This window comes from Panthera leo, chromosome F2 (assembly GCF_018350215.1).
Source record: "Panthera leo isolate Ple1 chromosome F2, P.leo_Ple1_pat1.1, whole genome shotgun sequence".
Taxonomy (NCBI): domain Eukaryota; kingdom Metazoa; phylum Chordata; class Mammalia; order Carnivora; family Felidae; genus Panthera; species Panthera leo.
Genome location: NC_056695.1, coordinates 78,559,969 through 78,582,699, shown reverse-complemented (window position 1 = coordinate 78,582,699; position 22,731 = coordinate 78,559,969). Strand labels below are relative to the sequence as shown.

Below are 22,731 nucleotides of genomic sequence, written 5' to 3'. Positions count from 1 at the left end.
AAAAAGTCTTGGCAGGTTGTGAAATGCTGTGAAAATGTACATGAAGACAATAGCTTTCCTAAGCATGCAGGGTGGCAGGGAAAATTAGGAAGGGGTGGTGTATTCTGGGTTATGATAAAAGGAAAAGAGCATGAGTTCCAGATTCTTCCATAAGCCCTTAGGAAGGGCATCCAGCATCGGGTTTGAGAATAGCTGGGGAGAGTGGGAGGGGGGAGGAAGGGGTGGGGGAGGAATCCAGGTAAACTAAGATGGATTCAGGCCAAGAAGATCACATCTATTCAGGGTCACACCGTGGAGCTCAGGCGAAGGTCACTGCCTGGTTCGCACGAGTCCCAGCAAATGCAGAGAAAGGCTGCTGTGACTCTTCGTGGAAGCAGACAGGGTTTGTATTATAAGTAAATAAACAGATCTACAGGCTGAAGAAGCCTCACCTTAGGAATGGTGGCTGGAGAACGTTGATGTCTTCCAAACTTGCTCACTTGGGCTTCAGTTCTAATGGAGTTAAGTTATTCTCTCTCCCAAGTATCTTTAGAGTTGAGATTTATATTGTTATATTATCCTAGCATCAGGATTTTAATATATTCCCACAGTTCCTTGACAGGGGATTCTAAATTCTAAAATAAGTCATTTATTTCAAGTCACTAAGAGGGAATGATCCTTGAGGTTTGGGTCTAGGTGACTCCTGCTACTGTGTGTGTGTGTGTGTGTGTGTGTGTGTGTGTGTGTGTGAGAGAGAGAGAGAGAAAGAGAGAGAGAGAGAGAGAGAAATATCAGCCTTCCACCTCATTTATAGATGTTTTTGGTTTTTGGCCCCTGCAGTTTGGGAAGCAGCTTAGTTATCACTTATTATGATGAATACAGCAGAAGGTCTAAGACAAGGTGACAGGTCATGGCAGTATTTGGGTCATTCACTGGAATAACCAGGAAACCAGTGATGCTCAGGTGATAGGATGCCTCACAACTCATTCTAAGAGACCATCATCTAGACAAATCTTAGATGTTTTATTATTTGAGAAAGCCATCAGAACCACAAAGCTGGTCTTTGATACGTCCTGACTCTACAGATGAGAGAACAGAGGCCCAGAAAATTAGGGTGTCTTGTTTCAGACCCCACAGTGGCCTTGGACCAAGGTGCACAGGACTCCCTGCCCACACAGTGATGGGCCGCAGATCTCAGTGGCCAGGACGTGCTCCTTGTGCCGTGTTAAGAGTCCTACTTGACTGACTCCATGCTTGTGTTGGTTGTCTATTGCCGCATAACAATCTTCCTGAACCTTGGAAGTGTAGACCAGCCGTCAGGTGGTCTCACATCATCTCCGAGGGCCAGGATCTAGGGCAGCATGTCCTGGTCCAAGGTCTTTCGTGAGGTTGTGGCCAGGCCTCCAGCTAGGGTGTGGCTAGCTGAAGAATCTGCTTCCAAGCTCATACACATGGTCTTCGTCAGGGCCTCGGTTCCTTGATGGCTGTTGGCCACAGGCTCTGCTTCTGCATTACACGGCCTCTCTGTAGAGCTGCTCACAAAAGGGGAAACTGCTTCCCTGGAGCGGGTGGTGAGTGACCTGAGGTCGGGGTGATGTGGGTCCACATGGAGGCCACCATCATTGTTGTAACTTTATCTCGGAGGCCGCACAGCGTCCCTTCTGCTGTGTGCTGCTGGTCATGTGGCCTAGCACTGGCACCGTGTGGGAGGTCACTGTACAAGGTGGGGAACACCAGGGGGCGGGGCTTCTGGGGGCCATCTGGGGGGCTAACTACCACAATGGCTAAAATGACCATTGCAAAAAGGCATCACCTATGTAATAATGCAAAGAAATGATTCATGGACAGACTATTAGTCTGTTCTATTACTTACTAGCTTTTTGACCTTGAACAAGTTCCTAAGCATCCCCATCCCTAAGATGGGAAAGAGTATCAGAGGGGAAGAGGACCTTAGAACAAGGCCAGGCAGATGGAAAGGCTCTGGTATCTATTAGCTACAGACACACAATTATTACAGATGAACGACGGGATCGTAGTTTTCCTTAATAGTGATTTAATAGGTCAGGACAGTGGCTCTCATAGTCTGTAAAATTACCTGAGCCGGTGAGAAAGCACGTACCCGTTAATTTCATAACTGTTATCGAAAATTCACTCTTTATAGTGTGATGATGATGAATACAACAATAAATACTACAAAAGTAAATGTGGAAACGAGGCTGAAGCATAGTGGAAATGAAAGAAAGGCGATGAAGTCATGAACCCAGAAGATTCATTATTCAGCTACATGTATCTAATTATCTCTCATTTAAATATATGTATATGTATATATATATATAAGATGGCCACACAGAAATTACAGTATAGCCCAGAATGTCTTCGAAGAATCATGTTACCAAAATATTAATAAGGTTTCTGGGAGCCTAGGGAAAAAATAATTTTGGCCGGGGGTGGGGGTTGAAGGACGTTCATTCACGGAGAAATGGAGATATGTGAGCTGATTTCTGAGGGCATGGAAGTTGTCATGTGTAGATGTCATAGAAGCATCTGGAGAGGGTCTAGGATGGTAAAAAAAAAAAAATGCAGCGTGTGAGTGTGTGTGCACGTCTGTGGGGGTGGGTGCGTGATGGTGCCACAGAGGGGAAAAACCAGCATCGCGAGGTGTTTCTGAGGTAGGACCCCATTACTGTAAGTGCAAGATAGAGACAAGGTACAGCAAGAAAGGTGGGTGCTCGTTAACTCTCAGTTTTGCTGTGTAGCCAAAATTCTGCAAAAAAAATAAAGTCTATTAAAAGAACATTTAGTTGGGATCTTAGAAAACCGCCTGATGCAATGTAAACAGAAATACTTTTCCGAGTCTCGGGCAGCCAGTGGGGACAGTGGAGTTGTGGCTCTGTCAGTGGCAGCGAAAACACACCCTGTCCACATAGTGGGACCTCCCACGCAGCGCAGGACCACGCACGTGCCTGGAGTCCCTCATTCTGGCTCCTCGGCGTTGGCATTTAAGAGATGCTTTCATATTTATCCAGAAGCTCATTCATCCTTTGCTAGCCTACTCAATAGCACTTTGTTCTTGCTTCCCCACGCTCCCTGAGCTAGCCTCAGGGGAAAATGAGGAGTTGTATCCCCAAACTGTGTGGGGGGACATGGGCTACAAGTCGTGTCCTTGTTTAGAGCTATGGGGCACTAGAGTCATAGCAGTGAAGATTTTTCTATGGCCACAGTCACCAAATATGCCCCCACGTAGAACCAAGATGTGACTCACACCCTGGAAACCTGACGCAGCCACAGCCGTCATAGGCCAGGTGACCCGGAGGTGCTGGGGCAGGGGACACAGAGCAAGTCTTTTGCACCTGATGACTTCGTGAAAACAGATGGGAGTGATCACAGCCTCTGTGTTACTTCTTTGATAAACATGAAATGCTGACCACGTGCTGAACCGGGGACTTGGCACGAAGGATGCGCCATAAGGTGTCATCACCACCCTGGCTGTGTCCACTGTGGTGCCCGTACCACAGGTGCTCACTGAAGAGTGGACCAAGAGCTGGAAGGGACTGTGAAAGCACCAACCGGATTCTGGGCTGGATGCGCAGAAGGGAGAAAATAAAAGCTCCCGTGATCTTGGTACAAAGATAAGAATTAGACGCAGAAAATCTGTCCGGAGGAGGGGGGAGGCCCAGCATGGCGGGAGCATGAGCTGGGGCTCAGAGGAGGCAGTGGTCCCATGGACTTGTGTGGATATCAAGGGCCCCGAAGGGGGGCGGGACCAGCAGAGGAAGGTGGCAGAAGGTACACTGGTGACGTGTGTGTCATTTCTGCGCAGGGTGACGTGGGGCCTGCAGGACCTCCTGGGGTACCGGGCTCTGTGGTAAGTGGGCAGCCATTCCAAGCGGTGGGAATCCCAGGCTCATGTGCTGATGGCATTGGGTGTGTGAAAAGGTCCTCGCCTCTAAGAATGAGCAAGAACTCTTCTGACCCCATGAGCTGGAATACAAGACTTTGAACACTAAATGTGGGATAAAATCGGAGAAAAGTCAGAAATTGCTGCGTTACGGCAGGCTGTGCAAATACTGTTACCGGAGCTGAGGGGAATGGTCGTTGAAAAAAGGCCACCCTCTTTGCTGACACATGGTTTGTCCCACAGGTGCAGAGAGAGGGCCTGAAGGGCGAGCAGGTAAGGGGAATCCGGGTCCTCCCCCTGTGGGGCTCCAGGTAGGAGCAGAGATGGAAAGGCTACCACCGTGGGGTCGAAGCTGCTTTTTGAGCTCAGATGGAGCCTTCCAGAGATGGGCCAAGTTGATTTTCCACCAGGAATGCACATTCCTGCTCTATATCTCTGGGTCGCTTTTTGGAACTCAGGACAGAGACTCTGAGTCAGCAAAGGGTCCTGAGTCATGGGGATGGGAGAGCTGTGGCTAATGTGTGTTTGGCTTCTGTTACCAGGGAGCTCCAGGACCACGAGGCCACCAGGGCCCACCTGGGCCACCAGGAGCTCCGGTAAGTCACCGTCTCAGCCCAGGGTCTGCTCTGAACACATCTAGGTCTGGAACACAATGGTTTTCCACCTCTTAGCTCTTTGGTATTGCAGAAGCTGGTCCCATCCCCTCAGGCGACAGGCGGTGGTGTTACCATCTTACACAAGAGTAGGCTGAACCCTGACCAGTGACATTACTGGCCACAGACCAGGCAGTTACCAAGTGTGGAACTGGAATTGAAACCCAGACAGCCTGACTTCCCAGCACCACTCCCCCAGGCAAAAAGAGGTCATTAGTGGGATTTCTGGTGTGCAGTCTGGTGTTTAAGTTTCTATTTACTTATTTATTTAATGTTTATTTTTGAAAGGGGGGGAGGGGGGGCAGAGAGAGAGGGAGACACAGAATCTGAAGCAGGCTCCAGGCTCTGTCTGAGCTGTTAGCACAGAGCCGGATGCAGGGCTTGAACTCACGAACCACAAGATCATGACCTGAGCTGAAGTTGGATGCTTAACTGACTGAGCCACCCAGGAGTCCCCTAAAAAGTAGGCTCCGTGTCTAATGTGGGGCTCGAACTCAACGACCCTGAGATCAAGAGTCACATCCTGGCAACATGCTGCTGCCCCTTTCAAATTACCATGTCTTATCGAAGGTAATAAGACGGCTGTTACTGTGAAATGTCCATAAATCAGATTTATATGAAGCCATCAGGACCCATTCCTCATTAGGGTAAATGTGTATGGTTTTGTTGGGGTGAAGCTGGAAGAAATATAGCAGATGTTTAATTCCAGTATAATTAAAACAATTTCATGTCAAAAAGTTCAGGTCAGAAGCGCCACCTCTGTCTCTGTAACCTTGAATGTCTTGTTTAACTTCTCTAAGGCTTTGTCTCCAGAGCTCCCCACGATTATGATAACCGTTGGGAGATTTAACAGTAGAAAAAGGCAGGTAATGTGTGCTCTCAGTGTTTGGATTTCTGTGCATACATGCATATATATTTCAGATCTATAATTGGCAAGTGCTGAAAGTCTATAGTATATATGTTTCTGTGCAAACATACGCATGTTAAATCTGCAAGAGCGAAGTTATTATTTTTGTTCTACCAATGAGGACCTTAGTACGGAGATATTGAACGGATTGTACACAGTCACACAGCTATTAAGAAGTAGAAATGAGCTTTGGACCTAGATATGTCTGTCAAACCCATGCTCTTTTTACCTCTGAGTGCACAAGCTAGTGATACTTTTCTGAAATGTATAAAGGGGAATTATTTTCTTCACGTCCCCCACTAAAGAGTAAGAAACTAACGGTGCCTAGCCCTGATGAATGAAGACACAGCCTTCTTGACCTCTCATTCTGGATCCTCCCTTTTATGCAGATTTTCTTACAATAAATGAAACAGGGGACAGAAGTAAGAACCCTTAAATGTTTGTGGTCAAATATTAACGCTGGAGTTAGAGGGATGAAAACACATGGGTAGATGTCATAGTTTAATGAAGGAGATAGGAAAAAAATAACTGTCAGGTAACCACTTGCAATCTCTAGATGATTAACGAGATTCCCCGCGTGTGTTGTTCCTGCGGTCCATCTTGTGGGACAAGGACACACAGCCCTGAACCCTCAGCACATTCAGACACCAGAGTGCCCGAACCCTGTAGCCCCGGATGGGGCTGTTTGAGGTTCTGAAGCTGTCCCCCCTGCTAGATGCTCTCCATAGAATGGGACTTAGTGCAGAAAGTGGTGTTGGTGACGGAATTCTATTGCAAGGAGTTCAGAAACACAACAGCCTGCCCCAAGACTTGTTGAAAGGGAGACCCGTGAGGAGAGACCAGGACTGGAAGATTCTGAGGTCAGGACCGATGTCTCTCCCCTGTCTAAATACACAGTTTATCTCATAGTGGGGACTTAGTTCATGCTTGTAGAGGAGTGGCCCTCTAACGCTGTTTAAGAGGAGCACTAAAGTGGGGCCTGACTGCTGTGTGAGCTCACAAGGAGCGAGACGGCCACGGAAGGAAGGCGCTTGGGATCGAACCGCAACGTCTGGTCTCATGTCCCAGTTCTTCCACCAGATAGCCCTGTGTCTTTGCTGACGTTACTTACCCTCTCTGATCCTCTTTTGCTTTATTCCGTACCTAGAAATCATCATCACCATCGTCATCCACGTGAACGTGCTGTGAGGGCTATATGAGCTCATGTGCCAAGCCGTGCTCTGTGCAGCCTTATTAAGCCCAGTACCCTTATCAGTTGCCATTTCTGTCTGGTTTGAATCCCCAGCAGCACCTGGCCCTGGGCCTTCCGCAGAGCAGTCGCTCCCTAAATATTCATTGGCTTGAATCAAACTGAGAAGCTGGCTTCGGTGACTTCTGTGGGGAATGGAAAATTTTGGAGTTTGTGTTCAGCAGTCCCAGCGAGAGGAAAATGTATCCCCTTCTCTAAATGGAAAACAGTGCACAGTGTTTTGCATCCAAATGCTGGAGCTGTCCAGGAGGCGTGCAGCCTTCATCCTTTTCCCGAGACAAGACAGGCCCTGGCCATTTTATCAATGTCTGCTGGAGCGAAATAAAGAAGGGAAAGTGCACGGATCAAACGCAAGGTGTTTGTTGATGCTTAAGGAAAACTCGCTTATGCAGAGTCTTTCCTCGCTGTGTGCCCTGAGCTCGGCAAGATAATCCTTGCGGGGAAAGGAGATTTAAACCTGTAGTTTCTGCAGGCTTTCCATTCGTGTGTTTATTTCCATGGTGTTATTAAGAGAAAAGAACTTGGATCTAAATACAGTGCTGTCACTTAATAGTCATGCCAAACCTGGCAATGGTAGCTCTCTGTGTGATAGCATTTGTTGACAGTGCGGATTTGGAAGAACAGAGGGGGAGCTTCTGGCCAGGATCCACCTGGGAAGTTGCTGATCGAGCCACAGAGCCGAGGGTCTCATTTGACCACTGCCACCGCATGCCTCCCTCGAGGTGCCATCACGTGGGTGTCAATCGGTGCGGTCAGGAGGGTGGTGGGTGCTGAACTTGGGGCTTCTGTGTCCATTCTTCATGTGGTCCTCACATCCACTCGATAGGTGGGTATATCATCCTCACTTCAGAGAGGAGCCACCTGAGGTTCAAGGATGCCAAGGGACTTGTCTGAGGTCATGCAGCAGATATGGAGGGGGTCTTGGGGGAAGGATTTGAATTATCAGGTCAGTGTGACCCCTTCCTGCACCAGCGTTCCTTACTCAACTGAAACTGATCTTTCTTAGATAGTTCCGTTTCTTTGTCCAGACTGCCATATTTTGCACATCACTGTGGACCGAGTCATATACCCCAAGCTAGTTCTTGCTGAGCCAGCGACATTCAGGGGAAATGGCACTGGCCTTACAGCTAAAAACACTTGGGTTCCAGACACTTCTTTTGTGTATGTATTATGCAAAGCTCTAATGCAAGGCATTTGACCGCTACTGTGCTCATCTTTAAAGTGTGGATGGTGTTGCCTACATCTTGGTTGCTGAACATACTTAATTCGGTCCGATAGGTGTGCACGTTTCAAAGTGTTAAGGATTTGGGGCACCTGGGTGGCTCAGTTGGTTAAGTGTCTGACTCCTGATTTCAGCTCAGGTCATGATTTCATGGTTTGTGAGATCAATCCCAGTATCAGGCTCTGTGCTGACAATGCAGAGCCTGCTTGGGATTCTCTCTCCCTCTCTCTCTCTCCCTCTCCCTCCCTCACTTTCTGTCTCAAAAATAAACATTTAAAGTGTTATAGATTTGAGGGGGCAGGACTTTTTTCCCTCCTGAGCTCCCAGTTTCCCCCATTGGGATAGGATGGTATTTTCCTACCCACTGAGAGTGAAAAGGCCAAGTATAACCTATGATGTTGAACTGTGTTTGACCATGGTTCCTTTTTTCCCCCCTTTCTCCTCCTCCTAAAGGGTCTGATGGGTCCCGGAGGCAAGGCTGGACCTCCTGGTTTGCAAGGTCTCCGGGTGAGTAACATAACATGTATTTCTTTTCTGATCCCCGGCTCTCCCACGCCAGGGACCCCATTTCAGCAGCTCAAACAGAGGACATGGTGCCATCTTGTCCTCTTGAAATGACTTTTGGAAGCAGATTGAAGGGTTCGATTTAGTTCACGTGTGGGTCTGGAGTTGGGTCCTGGAGACGTGGGGATAGGTCTGTTGTCTGCCGTGAGTCATGTATATAGAAACCCCCAGCCCCGTGTGATCAGAGCCCCCAGCAGAAGGGAGCCCACAGAGAGAACACAGAGAACTGAGAGAACACAGAGAAAGGCAGGACCCCCGGGGCTTCCTAAAAAAGAAGTGATATTTGAGCCAAGTCTCCAGGAAAGAGTTAAAAATAGGGATGAAAAATAGAGAGCTGCCAATAGGCTATTAGCTACTTTAGTCGAAACATCCATATTGTTATTGAGCACTGTAATATCTCAGGGTATTTCATTTAATTTAACTTGAGTTAATTAAGCACCTGTCTTCTTACCCAGATTGTACATACTTTATGGGTTTGATTCGCCGCTAAGCACAGCTCCTGACACAGAGTCCTGTGGTTGAAGGCAGACGGATGAAGCAGCACAGTGAGGCTAGGTGTCCTCTTTGGTGTCCCTACAGTGACTGAGATTGCCCCCCACCCCCCAAATGTGTGTCCCTAGTTCCTAGCAGCGTGCCTGGCATGGAGTAGGGACTCCGTGTTCGCTGACCTCTGGTGCTTAATTAAGCCTGTAGCATCTTTCACTGGTTCACATAGAGACTTCCCAAGGGGCACAGCTACCGAAGATGGGGTGTTCAGTGACCCTGCAGGTGCTCGGTCAGAGGCCAGGCGGCCACTGGTGGACGGGTGGGAATGGGGCCTTCATCCGGCAGAAGCTGTCCAACCCCCTCTGTGGCCTCTGTAGCCCGGAGATTCCGTAGCTCGGTGAAGTGGACGGTGTTACGGATGTGTCGTGGATTCCCTCTGTGTAAGGGGGCTGCACCCACCCTCCCATCATGCTTTGTATCCTCAGTTCTGAAACTGGGCGACCTGCTTTTATGACTCCGCAGACCCCAACCTGTCCTTACCCACCAGTGAACTTCCTCCTATGGTTTTCAAACACCGCTGCACCCTATAACCATCTTGAACCCTTACGATTGTAAGAGGAACTTGTTTGGAAGGCTAGCTGGGACGTGGAAAGGTACCATGTAGCAGCGTTGGGTGGGAGAGCGGGAAGCCTTCATCCCACTAGAAGAACTTGGATGTTCAACCTCAGATTCAGCACCACCAGCCCGGGCCTCAGTTTTCCTGGCAAAGCCGGGTCGCTTCTCTCCTGTACAACGCGAGGGTCCTGGACTGTGCAGCAGGATGCACCCGGGTTTGAAGCTGGCCCTGCTTCTGGGCAGCTGTGTGACCCGACAAGTCACCTAGCCTCTCTGGGCACGTTTCCTCCGTTAGAGTGGAAGGCATCGCCACCGGTCTGGTTTTGGGGAGAAAGCGTGCCCAGGATGGGGTTGCGTCCTTGGTGAGCAGCAAGACGTGGCAGCTGTCACGACTCCCACTCCCCCAACTTGCTCGCGCACAGCCTTTTAAGAGAAAGCAGCAGTCTTTGTACATTATGTAATTGATGTTTAGGTGAGCCTCATTTCGTCTGGTGTCAAACTGATGCAAACATTACTTTTCCTAACGTAGAATTAGATGCCGAGTGGGGCTCTTGATACAAACATGACTACGAAGGTGGTTTGTTTTTTTTTTTAATTGACATTTCTATCTAATTGACTCCTAGAAAAGGGGAGGAGGGGAGAGGAAACCTTTTGCTTGGAGCTTGCTTGTTGAGGCCCACGCTTCCTTGGCCATGGCTTCTTGGCCCCCCAAGGGCCATTCGTGTGTTCCCCAGGATGGTTCTTGTCACCCCCAGAAACACCTTTTACTCCTAAGGTTAGCACCAGCCCGCCGTGTGCTGGGAGCCTGTCCTGTCCCAACCTTAACACTGGCCAGGGGCCCTGGGACTTGGATATGTGCACCAGGAATGGAAATTTGAGGGATAAGACAAAGAGACCCAGAGAAGGAACCAGGGTGGAAGGGAGCGCTATGAATTGAGGTATTGAGCTCCATGTGCCAGACCCCAGCGCTCCTAGGGAAGTGTTTATCGGCCCCCTTTGCACAGAGGAAGGGCAATCTCTGATCTGACACCACCAGCAGCTGCCCCTCGGGGATGCACACCTGGGACTGTGCGTCTCTAAAGCCTGCCTTCTTCTCTCCTCCCATGTGTCCGTCTGCCCACAAAGCTCATGTCATGCTCTTATGACGCGTGGGCACTCAGTTAAATGCTTTGGGAATCTCTGAAGAGATTATGGTCTCAACTTCCAGGCGCTCACACAGCCTGAGGGTCCTGAGAAATATGGACAGATAACCCAAATGCCTCGGTAGGGGCACTGCGGTGTTCAGCAGAGAGGGATGTGGGTGGGAGGGGAGGGCACTGAGAGGGAGTGGGCCCTGGGGACAAGGAAGGGGGATGTCTGAGGTGGCCTTGCAAGAGCCAGGACATTTTAGCAGGAATTGATGGCTGCACTGGAGAGGGTGATGCAGACATAGGAATTGCCCCCTGGAGAGGACATCCTGCCTCTGGACAGAGAGCTGAAGGGGAGGGTGGTGGCCCAGACCAAGGGCAGGGGCTATGGGAGCACCCATCTTGGCCCAATGGTGTGCCAGGTGGTGGGGACACACAGGGTCTGGCACGGGAGAGTGAGCCAAGGGCCACGGGCAGGGCGATGTATTAATGGAGGGAGGGCTCCTCCCTCGTCCTGCTCCCTGTCGTGAATGGAGGCCGACCATTGTGTGTCTTTGGGGTCCCCTGGCTCTCCAGTGGTCCTCTGTGAGTCTCTGATTCGGGCTGGGGTGCACCCCATGGATGTTGCTATAGTCCAGTGGCCGCACCACTGGGCAAACACTGCAGAGACTGACTGTGATGTCGGTGTGGGCTGAGCGGCAGCTTCCTGCTCAGTCAGCCTCTGGCTGAGTCAGGAAAACCCGAGACAGAATGACTTACTCAGAAAATTATCTGTCTCTCCTTCCCTCACGGTGACCTGTCATTTCCTCATCATCTGCTTCAGCTGAAACATCACTCCCTGGTGTCACTGCACACACTCAGGCTATAAAGGGGAAGAGACAAGACAATGACAAGCCACAGGATCCAGGAATTGAGACATTGAGACTAATGTACGGGCTAGGGAAAGGGATCCGGATCCTTTATTTTAGAGATTAGCAACAGGCAGACAGTATAATCCCCGGCAAGGTAAACATGTTAATTTTGGACAAAGCTGGATTTTTCCACAATGGCATAGTGAAATGGGAAGATCGGGAGCCAGGCAGCCCCCATGCCCACCCCACCCCCGGGCCATCCCACAGAGTTAGAGCACACAAGGCACCCCTCTGCATAACATCGGACCATCGTCACCCCGCTGGGCTCCCTGCCTTAGAAGGAGGGTGGTGATGCTACCTTGTTTCTCTTTCTCAGGTTTTCTTTTCCTCCCACTTGTCTGAGCCAGGCATTAGGAAGAGGTTGATGGGGAGCACTGCTACATAGCTGAACATTCCAGAATGTTCTGGAAGCAGAACCAGCTGGAGCTCAAGGCTACTGAAGCATTTGGGCACTCAGAAGCATCCACAAGGTTGACTTAAAAAAAAAAAAAAGCAAACTCTTCATGCCCTCATCATTCACCCCAAAATAGACACCTTGTCACTCTCACACCAGCCTATTTTAATTTTTGTAGAGGACTTCTATTTTTTTCTTTCTTGAGTATTTGTTTATTTTTGTTTTCACGGATGTAAGTCTGTGAGAGCATTATTTTTGTACCTGCAGCACTTAGAAGAGTGCCCCACGCTCGTAAAACATATATATTTTTATACACACATAAAAAGTGCATAAACAGAACATCTCAGCATATAAGATAGGCATAAGTGAGTAATGTTGCAGTCAGCATCTAATGCAGCCAGAGTGCACGGGTGAGTGGCTCATGCTTGCATGCCTGTTGCTGCCTGGGTGCCAACTCTGTGCACAGCATGAGGACGACAGGACCCAGAACCGGGCATCTGGTCACCTGGGCCCTGGCCCTCCATGGCGCATGCTCCATTTTGAAGAAACGAGGCCTGTCTGCCTCGTTAAGGGGTCCCAGGGTTCCCATTGAAGAACTTGGGTCCTATCTGCACCTCTACTTTGGCTTTGCCTCTACCTTGCTCTGTGCTGCTGAGTCCCGCCTGACATAGCCCCACTGTTTTCTTTCCTCTTCCCTGGATGACCAAGGGAAAATTTTTTGTGTAAGAGAATTCTGTGCTGTCAGGCATTTCAATTTAATGCAGAACTTGGAATGTCTATAAAATCATCATGACAGAAGGGATCCCTGAGATGGACGGTGCGAAATTTCATGTCCAGAAAGATCAAACAAGCTGCTCAGGGTCACTCAGGCCTTTGTCACTGCCTTTCCCATGAGCTGGTGACAATCTCTTTGGGTCCTTTGATCCTTTTTCCAACATCTTCTGGAATCTCTTCTCTCATCAATAGGTGAGAACCGAAGAAGTGACCTACCAAATATGATGCCTCCCTTCTTTCTAGCGATGGAGTGATTCCCAAATGTCTCATGATGTGCCTGATTGCGTCTGTTGCTTTAAGAACATTTTTAAAAATTTTCTAACATTTATTTATTTTTGAGAGACAGAGAGCACGAGCAGGGGAGGGGCAGAGAGAGAGAGAGAGAGAGAGAGAGAGAGGGAAACACAGAATCTTAAGTAGGCTCTAGGCTCTGAGCTGTAGGCACAGAGCCCGACGTGGGGCTTGAACTCACAAGCCATGAGATCATGACCTGAGCTGAAGTCGGACACGTAACCGACTGAGCCACCCAGGCACCCCGAGAAAATATTAAGATGAGATCTGTAGCAGGTGTAGAACTAATACCAGGTAGGAAGGAAAAAGCAGTGGTTGCACGGAGGAGGCTAAGCAGGCACTTAGCTCGGCAACTGTACCCATGTTTCTCACTGATTTCTGCAAGGATCCTGTGAGGTAGGGCAGTTTTATTCCCATTCTGCAAATGAGGAAACCAAGATTTAGATGCGTAAGTCAGATTACTCCAGGTCACGCGGAGTATAGATGGTGGGGCAGAGATTAGAAGTGAGGTCTGCCTTCTCCAAACCTTGACTGTTTTTGCGTTGGGAGGCAGTGTGTGGGTGTGTGTCCGTGGAGGCACCAGAATTCTCATCTGGACATCAGCAGTCTTGGTGGCGGGTGTCTTGGAGAGGTCTGGGACCCCTTAGTAACTGCCAGTGCCCGTTCAGGGGATGCATTGGATACACATGGCTTTCATCCCCAGCCATTGCCCTTGGACCTGAGGGTCTCCTGCTGAAAGCGATCGGATCTGTCCGCTCCGTCACTGGTAGATTTGAGGAGGGGAAACACGGGTGGTCTTTTGTCAAGTGGCAACTTGGGTTGAATTTGTTTTACCTTTCCATTTTTAAAGCCCTTTTTCTTGCTCTTCCCTACTCTACCAGATGGTAACAGCATCGTTTGGATCACAGGCTACCGTTTGATTCATTGCATGGCATGGAGCCAGGGTTTATATCAGGACACCCTAGGTTTTCCCTGAGCACCTGGTTTCAGCTCTAACCAGTAGAAAATAATCATCAGTGACATTTGGACGCATGGAGAACAGGAACTGAGCAAAAGACCATACGGCACGTATTAGAATCACTTGCACCGGCAACCCCTTCAGCTGTGAATGGGCCTGCACATGGCTGTGCTCACGCGCCCTGGCTGGGAAGGAGCTGCTGTTCTGCATTTGCGGGCTTCCTCTTCTCCATGGGCAGATAGGCAGCCTTGGAAAGATTAGTCCCGCTCAGCATCCTGGCATTAGAGTGGCTTGAAAAATCGGCCCTCGTGATAAATTACAAACACTTACCCAGATATTGTGTAGGGTAGCAATTTAAAAGAGAAGAAGAGAAAAATGAAATAGAGAAACAGGCTTATTGTTAGTAAAGTAGTTCTTTGTTGCTGCAAAATTTGCTCTGGCCAGCACTTCTCAAATCCCCACAGCCAAGTATAGGTCCAAAATGCACAGGTTACATAGCTGCTGCTGCATCCACCCCTGCTAGAGCCACCACCTTCACCCCTGCCCATCCCACCCACCCCCACCACTATTACCACCTTAACCCCCACCCTGCCACCATTACCATCACAACCACCGTCACCATCATCACCGTCACCACCACCACCACCATCACTTCCACCACTGCCATCACCATCACTTCCACCACCACCACCATCACCACCACCACCACCATCACCATCACCACCACCATCACCACCACCATCACCACCATCACCACCACCACCATCACCATCACCATCACCATCACCATCATCACCACCACCATCACCACCACCACCACCACCACCACCACCACCACCGTCACCATCACCACCGTCACCATCACCATCATCACCACCATCATCACCACCACCACCACCACCATCACCATCACCATTCCTACCACCCATCATCACCATCATCACCACCACCATCACCACCACCACCACCACCATCACCATCATCATCACCACCACCATCACCACCAGCACCATCACCAGCACCATCACCACCATCATCACCACCACCACCACTGTCACCATCACCATCACCACCACCACCACCACCATCCACCACCACCACCACCACCACCATCACCATCACCACCACCATCACCATCACCACCATCACCATCACCACTGTCACCACCACCACCACCATCACCACCACCACCACCGCCATCACCGCCATCACCATCCACCACCATCCACCACCACCACCACCACCACCACCACCACCATCACCATCACCACCACCATCACCACCACCACCATCACCATCACCATCACCATCACCATCACCATCATCACCACCACCACCACCACCACCGTCACCATCACCACCGTCACCATCACCATCATCACCACCATCATCACCACCACCACCACCATCACCATCACCATTCCTACCACCCATCATCACCATCATCACCACCACCATCACCACCACCACCACCACCATCACCACCAGCACCATCACCAGCACCATCACCACCATCATCACCACCACCACATCACCACCACCACCACTGTCACCATCACCATCACCACCACCACCACCACCATCCACCACCACCACCACCACCACCATCACCACATCACCACCACCACCACTGTCACCGTCACCATCACCACCACCACCACCACCATCCACCACCACCCACCACCACCACCATCACCATCACCATCACCACCACCATCACCATCACCATCACCATCACCATCACCACCACCACCATCCACCACCACCCACCACCACCACCATCACCATCACCATCACCACCACCATCACCATCACCACTGTCACCACCACCACCACTGTCACCACCACCACCACCATCACTTCCACCATCACCACCACCATCACCACCACCATCACCGCCATCACCGCCATCACCATCCACCACCACCACCACCACCACCACCACCAGCATCACCACCACCATTTCTACCACCCATCATCACCATCACTACTACACATTTCCTAATGGTATATCCTGTGCTGAGCATTCTCTGGGCATTATCTCATTTAATTTCTGTGGCACTGTTGGGAGGTAGCAGTTTTGAAACCACGTATGTTTGTCACATGGTCTTTTACCCACTTCAGGGACTCAGAGGAGCCAGAATCCTGCTATTACCCTTTTTTCATCATCATAGCCACCATCATATTCCTCCTCATTCCCGTGGCTATCTGTTATGTTTGCATAATGCTTTATTAGGCCTTGTAAAGCACTTCCTCAAATATTGGATTATTTCTTCCACCGCTATCTTTTCAGATAATTACAATGATTATAATTTTTTCCACATGAGGAAACTGAAGACGCAGCAAGTGGCTTGCCCTTCCCCATCTACCTAAGATTCCAACCTCATTTTCTTATAATATTGTAGAGGAAGGGGGTCGGAAAGGACCATGGAGAGCCCCTTTGCTTATGCCGTGTGGCCAAGTCCTCGTAACTACTTACCTAGAGCTTTATGCCCCATCCCAACTCAATAGCCTCTCAGGCAGTGCGTATTCAATATGTTTTTGTCACATTTCTCATTATTTCCAGGGCTTCCTGGAAGAGGAGCACTGACCTGGGGTATGATTTTGACAAGTTGAGATGGAATGTGGGTGTTACAGACAGAGGTGGTAGTGTGAGCAAAATCTCAGAGGCCAGAAATCCTGGGGGAGTGTTTGGGGGGGCCAAGACAAGCAGCTTACCTGAGCTGTTGCTTAGGGATTGGGGCATGGGCGCTGGACTCTAGATCTCAAAGGCATGTTAGACTCACAGGGCCATCAATTTCCAGGTAAAACACCTCAGTGTTAACGTGTTTTAGACAAGAAGGAGACCCTGACCATTTCAGAGGTGGGAAGTAACTCAGGCAGAACTTTCTCCCTTTAGGAAGATCACCTGCCAGGATAGGGTATATGTATAGACAAGTAATGGAATTTGTAGAAGGTGCAGGATGGCCCAGAAAAGTCTGGAGGGAAGGGACTGGGCATGTGAGCAGGTCAGTTCTGTGGTTGCAGGAAGGCAGAAAGGCAGGAGAAGGAAGGAAGGAAGGAAGGAAGGAAGGAAGGAAGGAAGGAAGAAGGAAGGAAGGAAGGTAGGAAGGTAGGAAGGAAGGGGGAAGGAAGGAAGGAAAGAAGGAAGGAAGAAGGAAGGAAGGAAGGAAGGAAGGAAGAAGGAAGGAAGGAAGAAGGAAGGAAGGAAGGAGAAGGAAGGGAGGAAGGAAAGGGAGGGAAGTAAGGAAGGAGGGAAGGAAGGGTGGAAGGAAAGGGGGGGAAGGAAGGAAGAAAGAGAAGGAAGGAAGGAAGGAAGGAAGGAAGGAAGGAAGGAAGGGAAGGAGGAAAGGGAAGGAAGGAAAGAAAGGGAGGGAAGGAAGGAAGGAAGGAAGGAAGGAAAGGGGAGGAAGGAAGGAAGGGAGGGAGGGAGGAAAGCTTTGAACGGCACTGGGGACCGCTCTGGATGCTGTGGGTGGAGATGTGAACATGGGCGCTGGAGTTGGCCAGAGACTCCCCTAATGTTTCTCTGGGTGACCCATTCAAGATGGTGCCACCTTGTGACCACAGCTAGGATCACAAATTGCTTTCTTTCCTCTGGCCTCTTGCCACCTTTTTGCTTTTTTCCTTCTTGCTGAAACCCAAATGCTGAGATATTTGCTTGCCCAGGTGCACATGCTTACATGTCTTTCTTGCTCACCGGAACCTTCCTGTCTGCCCATAATCCTCCTTTCCAGGCCAGATTTTTTTTTTACTGCCCTGGCATGGGAGCCACTCCTGACTCCATACCTTCTGTACATTTCATTACCATCTTAGCTGCTCATCCCCCTGAGCATCAGTACCGTGTATACAAGGTCCCCGAACTTCAGTGAAGCAGGCAGCTGCTGAGACCTTGTACCTCCCTCCAGAGGCAGTGGGCCATCTGGGAGAGGGACACAAATGTGCGCCCCAATCAGATCAGCATTTTAGTTAGTAATTCAGCTCAGCAACCTGGACCTTCACATCCCTCCTCCTCCCTTCCGATCCCTTCCTACCAACCATTGAGTGATCCGATTCTCCATTTCAGCCTTTCCTCTGCACAGAGTTACTTTGCGGGCCTGGGTTCTGAATTCTGATGACTGCTCACCAGGCCATTCCGCCGACCTTGAGGGAAAATGGTTTATTCATCTTGTAAATAACCGGTGACTCTCAGTGGAATAACCTGCCAGCAAGTGGAGGGGTGCCTGTCTCAATACCAAATGGAAGATGTCTACTTTCCATTCCCTGAGGGAGGGGAGCTGGCAGCTCTTCGCTCTCTTGTGACCAGCCCCCCGATGTCTGCATTCATCAGAGCAGGATCGGACGGAGGCCCAGACAAATGCCTCCAGGCCTGGCTCATTTCTGAAGGTGTCCAGGACCGCATTTTGAATTCTCCCTGACAAGTGTCGAGAAACGCATCCCGACCTAGGCCTCGCTGTACCTCCGAGCTGATGTGTTCCTTGACTCAGGGGGTGTGGATCTGGGGCTCCCGAGCCCGGTCAGCCTGTTCTCTCTGCAAGTCTGCAGATGTCCAGCTTCTGTCTTCCTATCCTTGTGCATCCCCCTCCCCCTCCCCCCACCAGGGCTGTTTCCCTGGCCGGCCGTTGTCTGGGCTCAAGACCACGTCAGTCCTGAAGGGCGTTGTGTATCCAGCCCGCAAATGTTTCCTGAGTCGCCACCATGCGGCAGGCAGTGTTCTGGGCCCCCAGGCAGAGCGCTGCACAAGAGCGGAGCCAGGCCCTGTTTCTGGGAGGCTGGCACCCCAGTTCGGGCAGGCGGGCAGGCAATGACCAAATGCGTCCGTCAGCGGTGTATCCAGCAGCGGCACAAAGAAAGCGAGAGCTGGCAGCAGGGCGGTTTGGGTTGGGCTGGCCAGAGACTGCGTGGACAAGAGGGGCTTGGAGCAGAGACCGCGTGGATGCCTGGGGAGCCCGTGTGCCGGGCAGGAGCAAGAGCGGGCAGAAGACGTTGAGGTGGGAGTGTTGAGCTTGGGGGGGGGACGTTGAGCTTGGTGCGTTCTTCCTGGAGGAGGGCACTGGCGTGGCTGGACAAGGGAGAGAGTTTGAGGAAATGAGCCGTGCAGGGAGCGGGAATGCAGTTCTGGAAAGGAGGGGAGGGCCTCCCAGTTTGCTCTGAGAAGTGTTGCACTGTGAAGCCGACCTGAGTTCTGTTCTAAGAATGTGGTTCTGGTGACCTTGGGGGGATGGCGGGAAAGGGGAAGCGTAGTGTCAGGCGTGAGGGAGGATGGTCCAGGAGGCCCCCAGGCTGGCGCGGAGGTGACAGTGGAGGCGGGCCCGCGGTGGTGTGGCCATGGTGAGCTCTGGGAACAGACTGGCCCCTCGCTCCGTCCTTCCTGCTGCTTCCAGAGCCAGCACAAACTGGACCCCGTGGTGTCCTCACTCAGCATCTTTGGCCCCTTGGGCGGCTCCCCTTGGTGCAGGGCACGGACGCTCTTCCTGACCCCTGCTGACCTCGTTCGCCACTCCCCCGCCCTGTAGCCTTCCGTCAAGATCACATCAAGGCTCTGCGGAGGCCCTGCTCCCACTTGCCTGCTCTGTCCCCTGCACTGAATGTGTGTCCCACTGGGATACTCTAATGTCCCCCTTCAGTGCTACCTCAGCACCTCCTCCAGAAAGTCCTCCCAAGACCTTGCGGCAGACCTACGAGTTGCACCTGTGCTTATCGGGAGTGTTGTAGTCCCAGGGGCTCAGGTAGGCCTTCCTGCGAAACCGCGAGCTCTTGAGGCGGTGGCCGAGCCCCGGCAGGACCCGCGGGGCTGGCACGGAGCAGCGGGAGCGTGCGGATGAATACACAGGAAACAGCCGCAGACCTGGATCTCGGCCTCGATCCCAGCGGGCCAAGTCGAGGTTGGGAGACTCTGGTTTTAGGACTTGAAGCTCCTGAAAGAACATTCCCTCCCAGCTCACCCAGACTTCTGTGCAACCGTAAAATCCTCGAGCCTGAACAGAGCTGCGTCCCTGAGACCCCGCAACAGCCCCCTGGAGGCACTGACTCACCATGTGACCCACGGCCCTGGGGGAGGGGCCACTTCTGGGAGGTGGGGGCTGGGGAGACGGTATCCTGGGCTTCGCAGGCACTGAGGGCTCATGGAACACGGGGAGGAGGGAGAGCAGGCAGGGGGGTGGGGGCGGGGGCCACCACTGGGGCTGGCCTGGGCACAGACCAAGGCAAGGACGAGGCCTTACCTGGGTGTTCTGACTTCCTGAGGGAAATTAAGGAGGAAAACGAAAAGCATCATTCAGATGCCCGCTTACATAATATATACCCTGTGTCCTATGCAGTAAACCAACCAGAACACCCCTTACCCCTATACACAGGGCTAGACTCCCAGGTTTAATGAGGCAGGTCAGCCCCCCAAGATGACCCACTGGGGTCGTGACAACAGCCTGGACTGTAACAGCAGCCAATCAGAAAAGGCCGTAATGACCTACCTGTCCATGTGTCCGTTTCACCCTTCCTGTGGACATTCCATAGCTGTGGGCACATCAGGGTGACCGTCCACATGCGGATACAGGATGAGCCAGAGTCAGCTGCTCAGGGGAAACCAGCAGTTAGCAGCAGATTGAGTGATTTGCTACAGTTATGGTTCATAAAGAGAAAGAAGGGGAGGAACAAGGGAACATGTGCACACGTGTGTGGGCACTCGTGAGTGCGTGTGTGTGTGTGTGTGTTGCTTGTCTACACACAAAATGCCTCTGCAAAGATGAGCCAACATCTGGTGGGATTAGCTGCTTTCAAGGAAAGGAACGGAATGGCCGACGGCAGGATAAGGAGATCCTTCTGAAGGGTCCCTTTCTGTACCTTGTAACCTTGGGGCCGTGTGTTACCAAAGCCATCTACGTTGCAGAGCTGGGATCCAGTGCTGAGCCTCCGTGACCCCAGAGCCTGAGTCTTCTGCCCCAATCCCAAACCACTTCTCTCTGGAGGCCATCCCACCAGGTGGGGGGTTTGAGAAATCCAGATGGAAATGTCCTCTGAGACGTTACTGCATTGGTTCTGGGCATTACCTGCCTGCTGTTAATTTCGGCTTCTTCTTTTGTCCTCAGGGGAAGAAAGGAGAAGTGGGCCCGCCGGGAACCCCTGGATTGCTGGGGCCGCAGGTAACTACCGCCTTTGCCCTCTGGTCCCTAGCAGTCCTGCTTCCTCTGGTTGAAGAAGCAATTGGGTGGCAGTTCCGAGGTTGGTCACCACAGTCTTGGATGGTCACCTCATCAGAGAGAACGCTCGGTGGGTCCTGGGTCCTCCGGTCTCCCCTTGCTCCCCCGGCCTCCCACCCCTGTGCTAGGAGAATGGCCACTGTCTGCTCCCCCAGAGAAATTTCGGCCACTGGAGGGCAGGCCGCGGCGACACAGTGACACCCACCAGCCAGCCGCGCCCTGCACGAGGTGCCCCATGATGGAGCTCGTGCAGCTGGCCAGACAGGTGGGGAGAAGGGGCCTTCCCGGCAGGGGCTCAGCTCTGCAGGACACAGCCCATGTACAGGTGTGGATAGGCCCTTGTTGGGCTGGAGCTCCCGGTACTGAGCAGGGGGGGTGGCTGGACCGTGAATTCAGAATCGGAAGGGGCTCAGCCAAGAGACCAGGACAACCCAAATGGCACGCTACTCCAGGAGGCCACAGACCCGAGCTCTGGTTTGTGTCTGACTTCCGACACACTGTAACATTGGCCAGCTCCTTCCCCCTCTGCGGGCCTCAGTTTACCCATCTGTAAAGTGATGGGTCAGGGCCCCCTTCACACTCTGCTGTGCTGTCTCACTCCCTGGATGACCCCTCCTCCTCCTCGCCCCCCTAACTCCTTCGGTCTTTCGGACTCCTCTCTGGTGGGACATCCTCTGGCCCTATGCTTTCTCCAGCTCCCCACCCCCACACATGTGCAGTCACTTGTGGTCCCCTGAGAGCACCAGGTGGGGACGCTGTCTCTGTTCTCCTGGCCGTGGTGGCAGCGAGCAGGGCGTGTGCAGAGTCAGTCAGCCTCCCTCTGGCTCCTCCGTGAGCTGCAGGAAAGCAGTGGGTTTTAGTGCCCACCTGTTACTGGGCCTCTCCCTCCATCTGTCAGGCATCCACGCTGGAGAAGGTGCCCACTGCGCGTCCGAAACCAGCTTTCACTGCTCGCTGACGTGTAAAGTGTCCTGATGAGTGATGGGTGCCTTGCACGCCTTCTCACACTTCATTTTAGCACCTCCCATTCGGGCCAGATATGGCACGCCATAAGGGAATGTAAAATCAATCATAATTCATGGTCTTCTAAAGATTCCACATTCGCTGTGGCATTTTGATGTTAATAGTGAAAAATAGAGTGCTTTTTGTATTTGTTTTATTACCTTCCTTTCCAGTGAACAAAGCTTGTGTATTTCAAATATTGGCCGTACGTGCTGCACCATCAAATTCCTTGAAGCTACAATTTTTTCCCCTACCTACAACTTTCTTTTTTTTCTTTTTTGCTACCTCAGAAAATAGATTCCTTTCTTTCGCTTTTAATTTTGAAATCCGTTTCATTCGTCGAATGTTTACTGAATGGCCAGGTATGGAGCTGGATGCCATTCACATAAAAACAATCCTGCTTTCCACAGCAGGCGTTTCCCCGGAAGTAGGGCGCTCTGATCTATTCAGGGATCTCAGTGGTGCAGAACCACATAGTGTGGAGCCTTGAGAGGGATCGCCTGGC

At 51.4% G+C, this 22,731-nt stretch overlaps 1 protein-coding gene across 5 annotated transcripts in view; it reads left to right on the top strand.

Annotated features, from left to right (window-relative positions):
* COL22A1 (collagen type XXII alpha 1 chain) overlaps positions 1 to 22,731 on the top strand; it is a 259,317-nt gene that overhangs the window by 116,851 nt on the left and 119,735 nt on the right. For 4 of the 5 annotated variants that reach the window (XM_042923634.1, XM_042923635.1, XM_042923632.1 and 1 more), the window contains 5 exons: positions 3,800 to 3,844; positions 4,121 to 4,150; positions 4,420 to 4,473; positions 8,362 to 8,415; positions 21,114 to 21,167. In XM_042923634.1, the coding sequence (XP_042779568.1) occupies positions 3,800 to 3,844; positions 4,121 to 4,150; positions 4,420 to 4,473; positions 8,362 to 8,415; positions 21,114 to 21,167 (237 nt within the window). The remainder of the gene's footprint in view (positions 1 to 3,799; positions 3,845 to 4,120; positions 4,151 to 4,419; positions 4,474 to 8,361; positions 8,416 to 21,113; positions 21,168 to 22,731) is intronic. The other variant, XM_042923636.1, reaches the window with a different exon arrangement.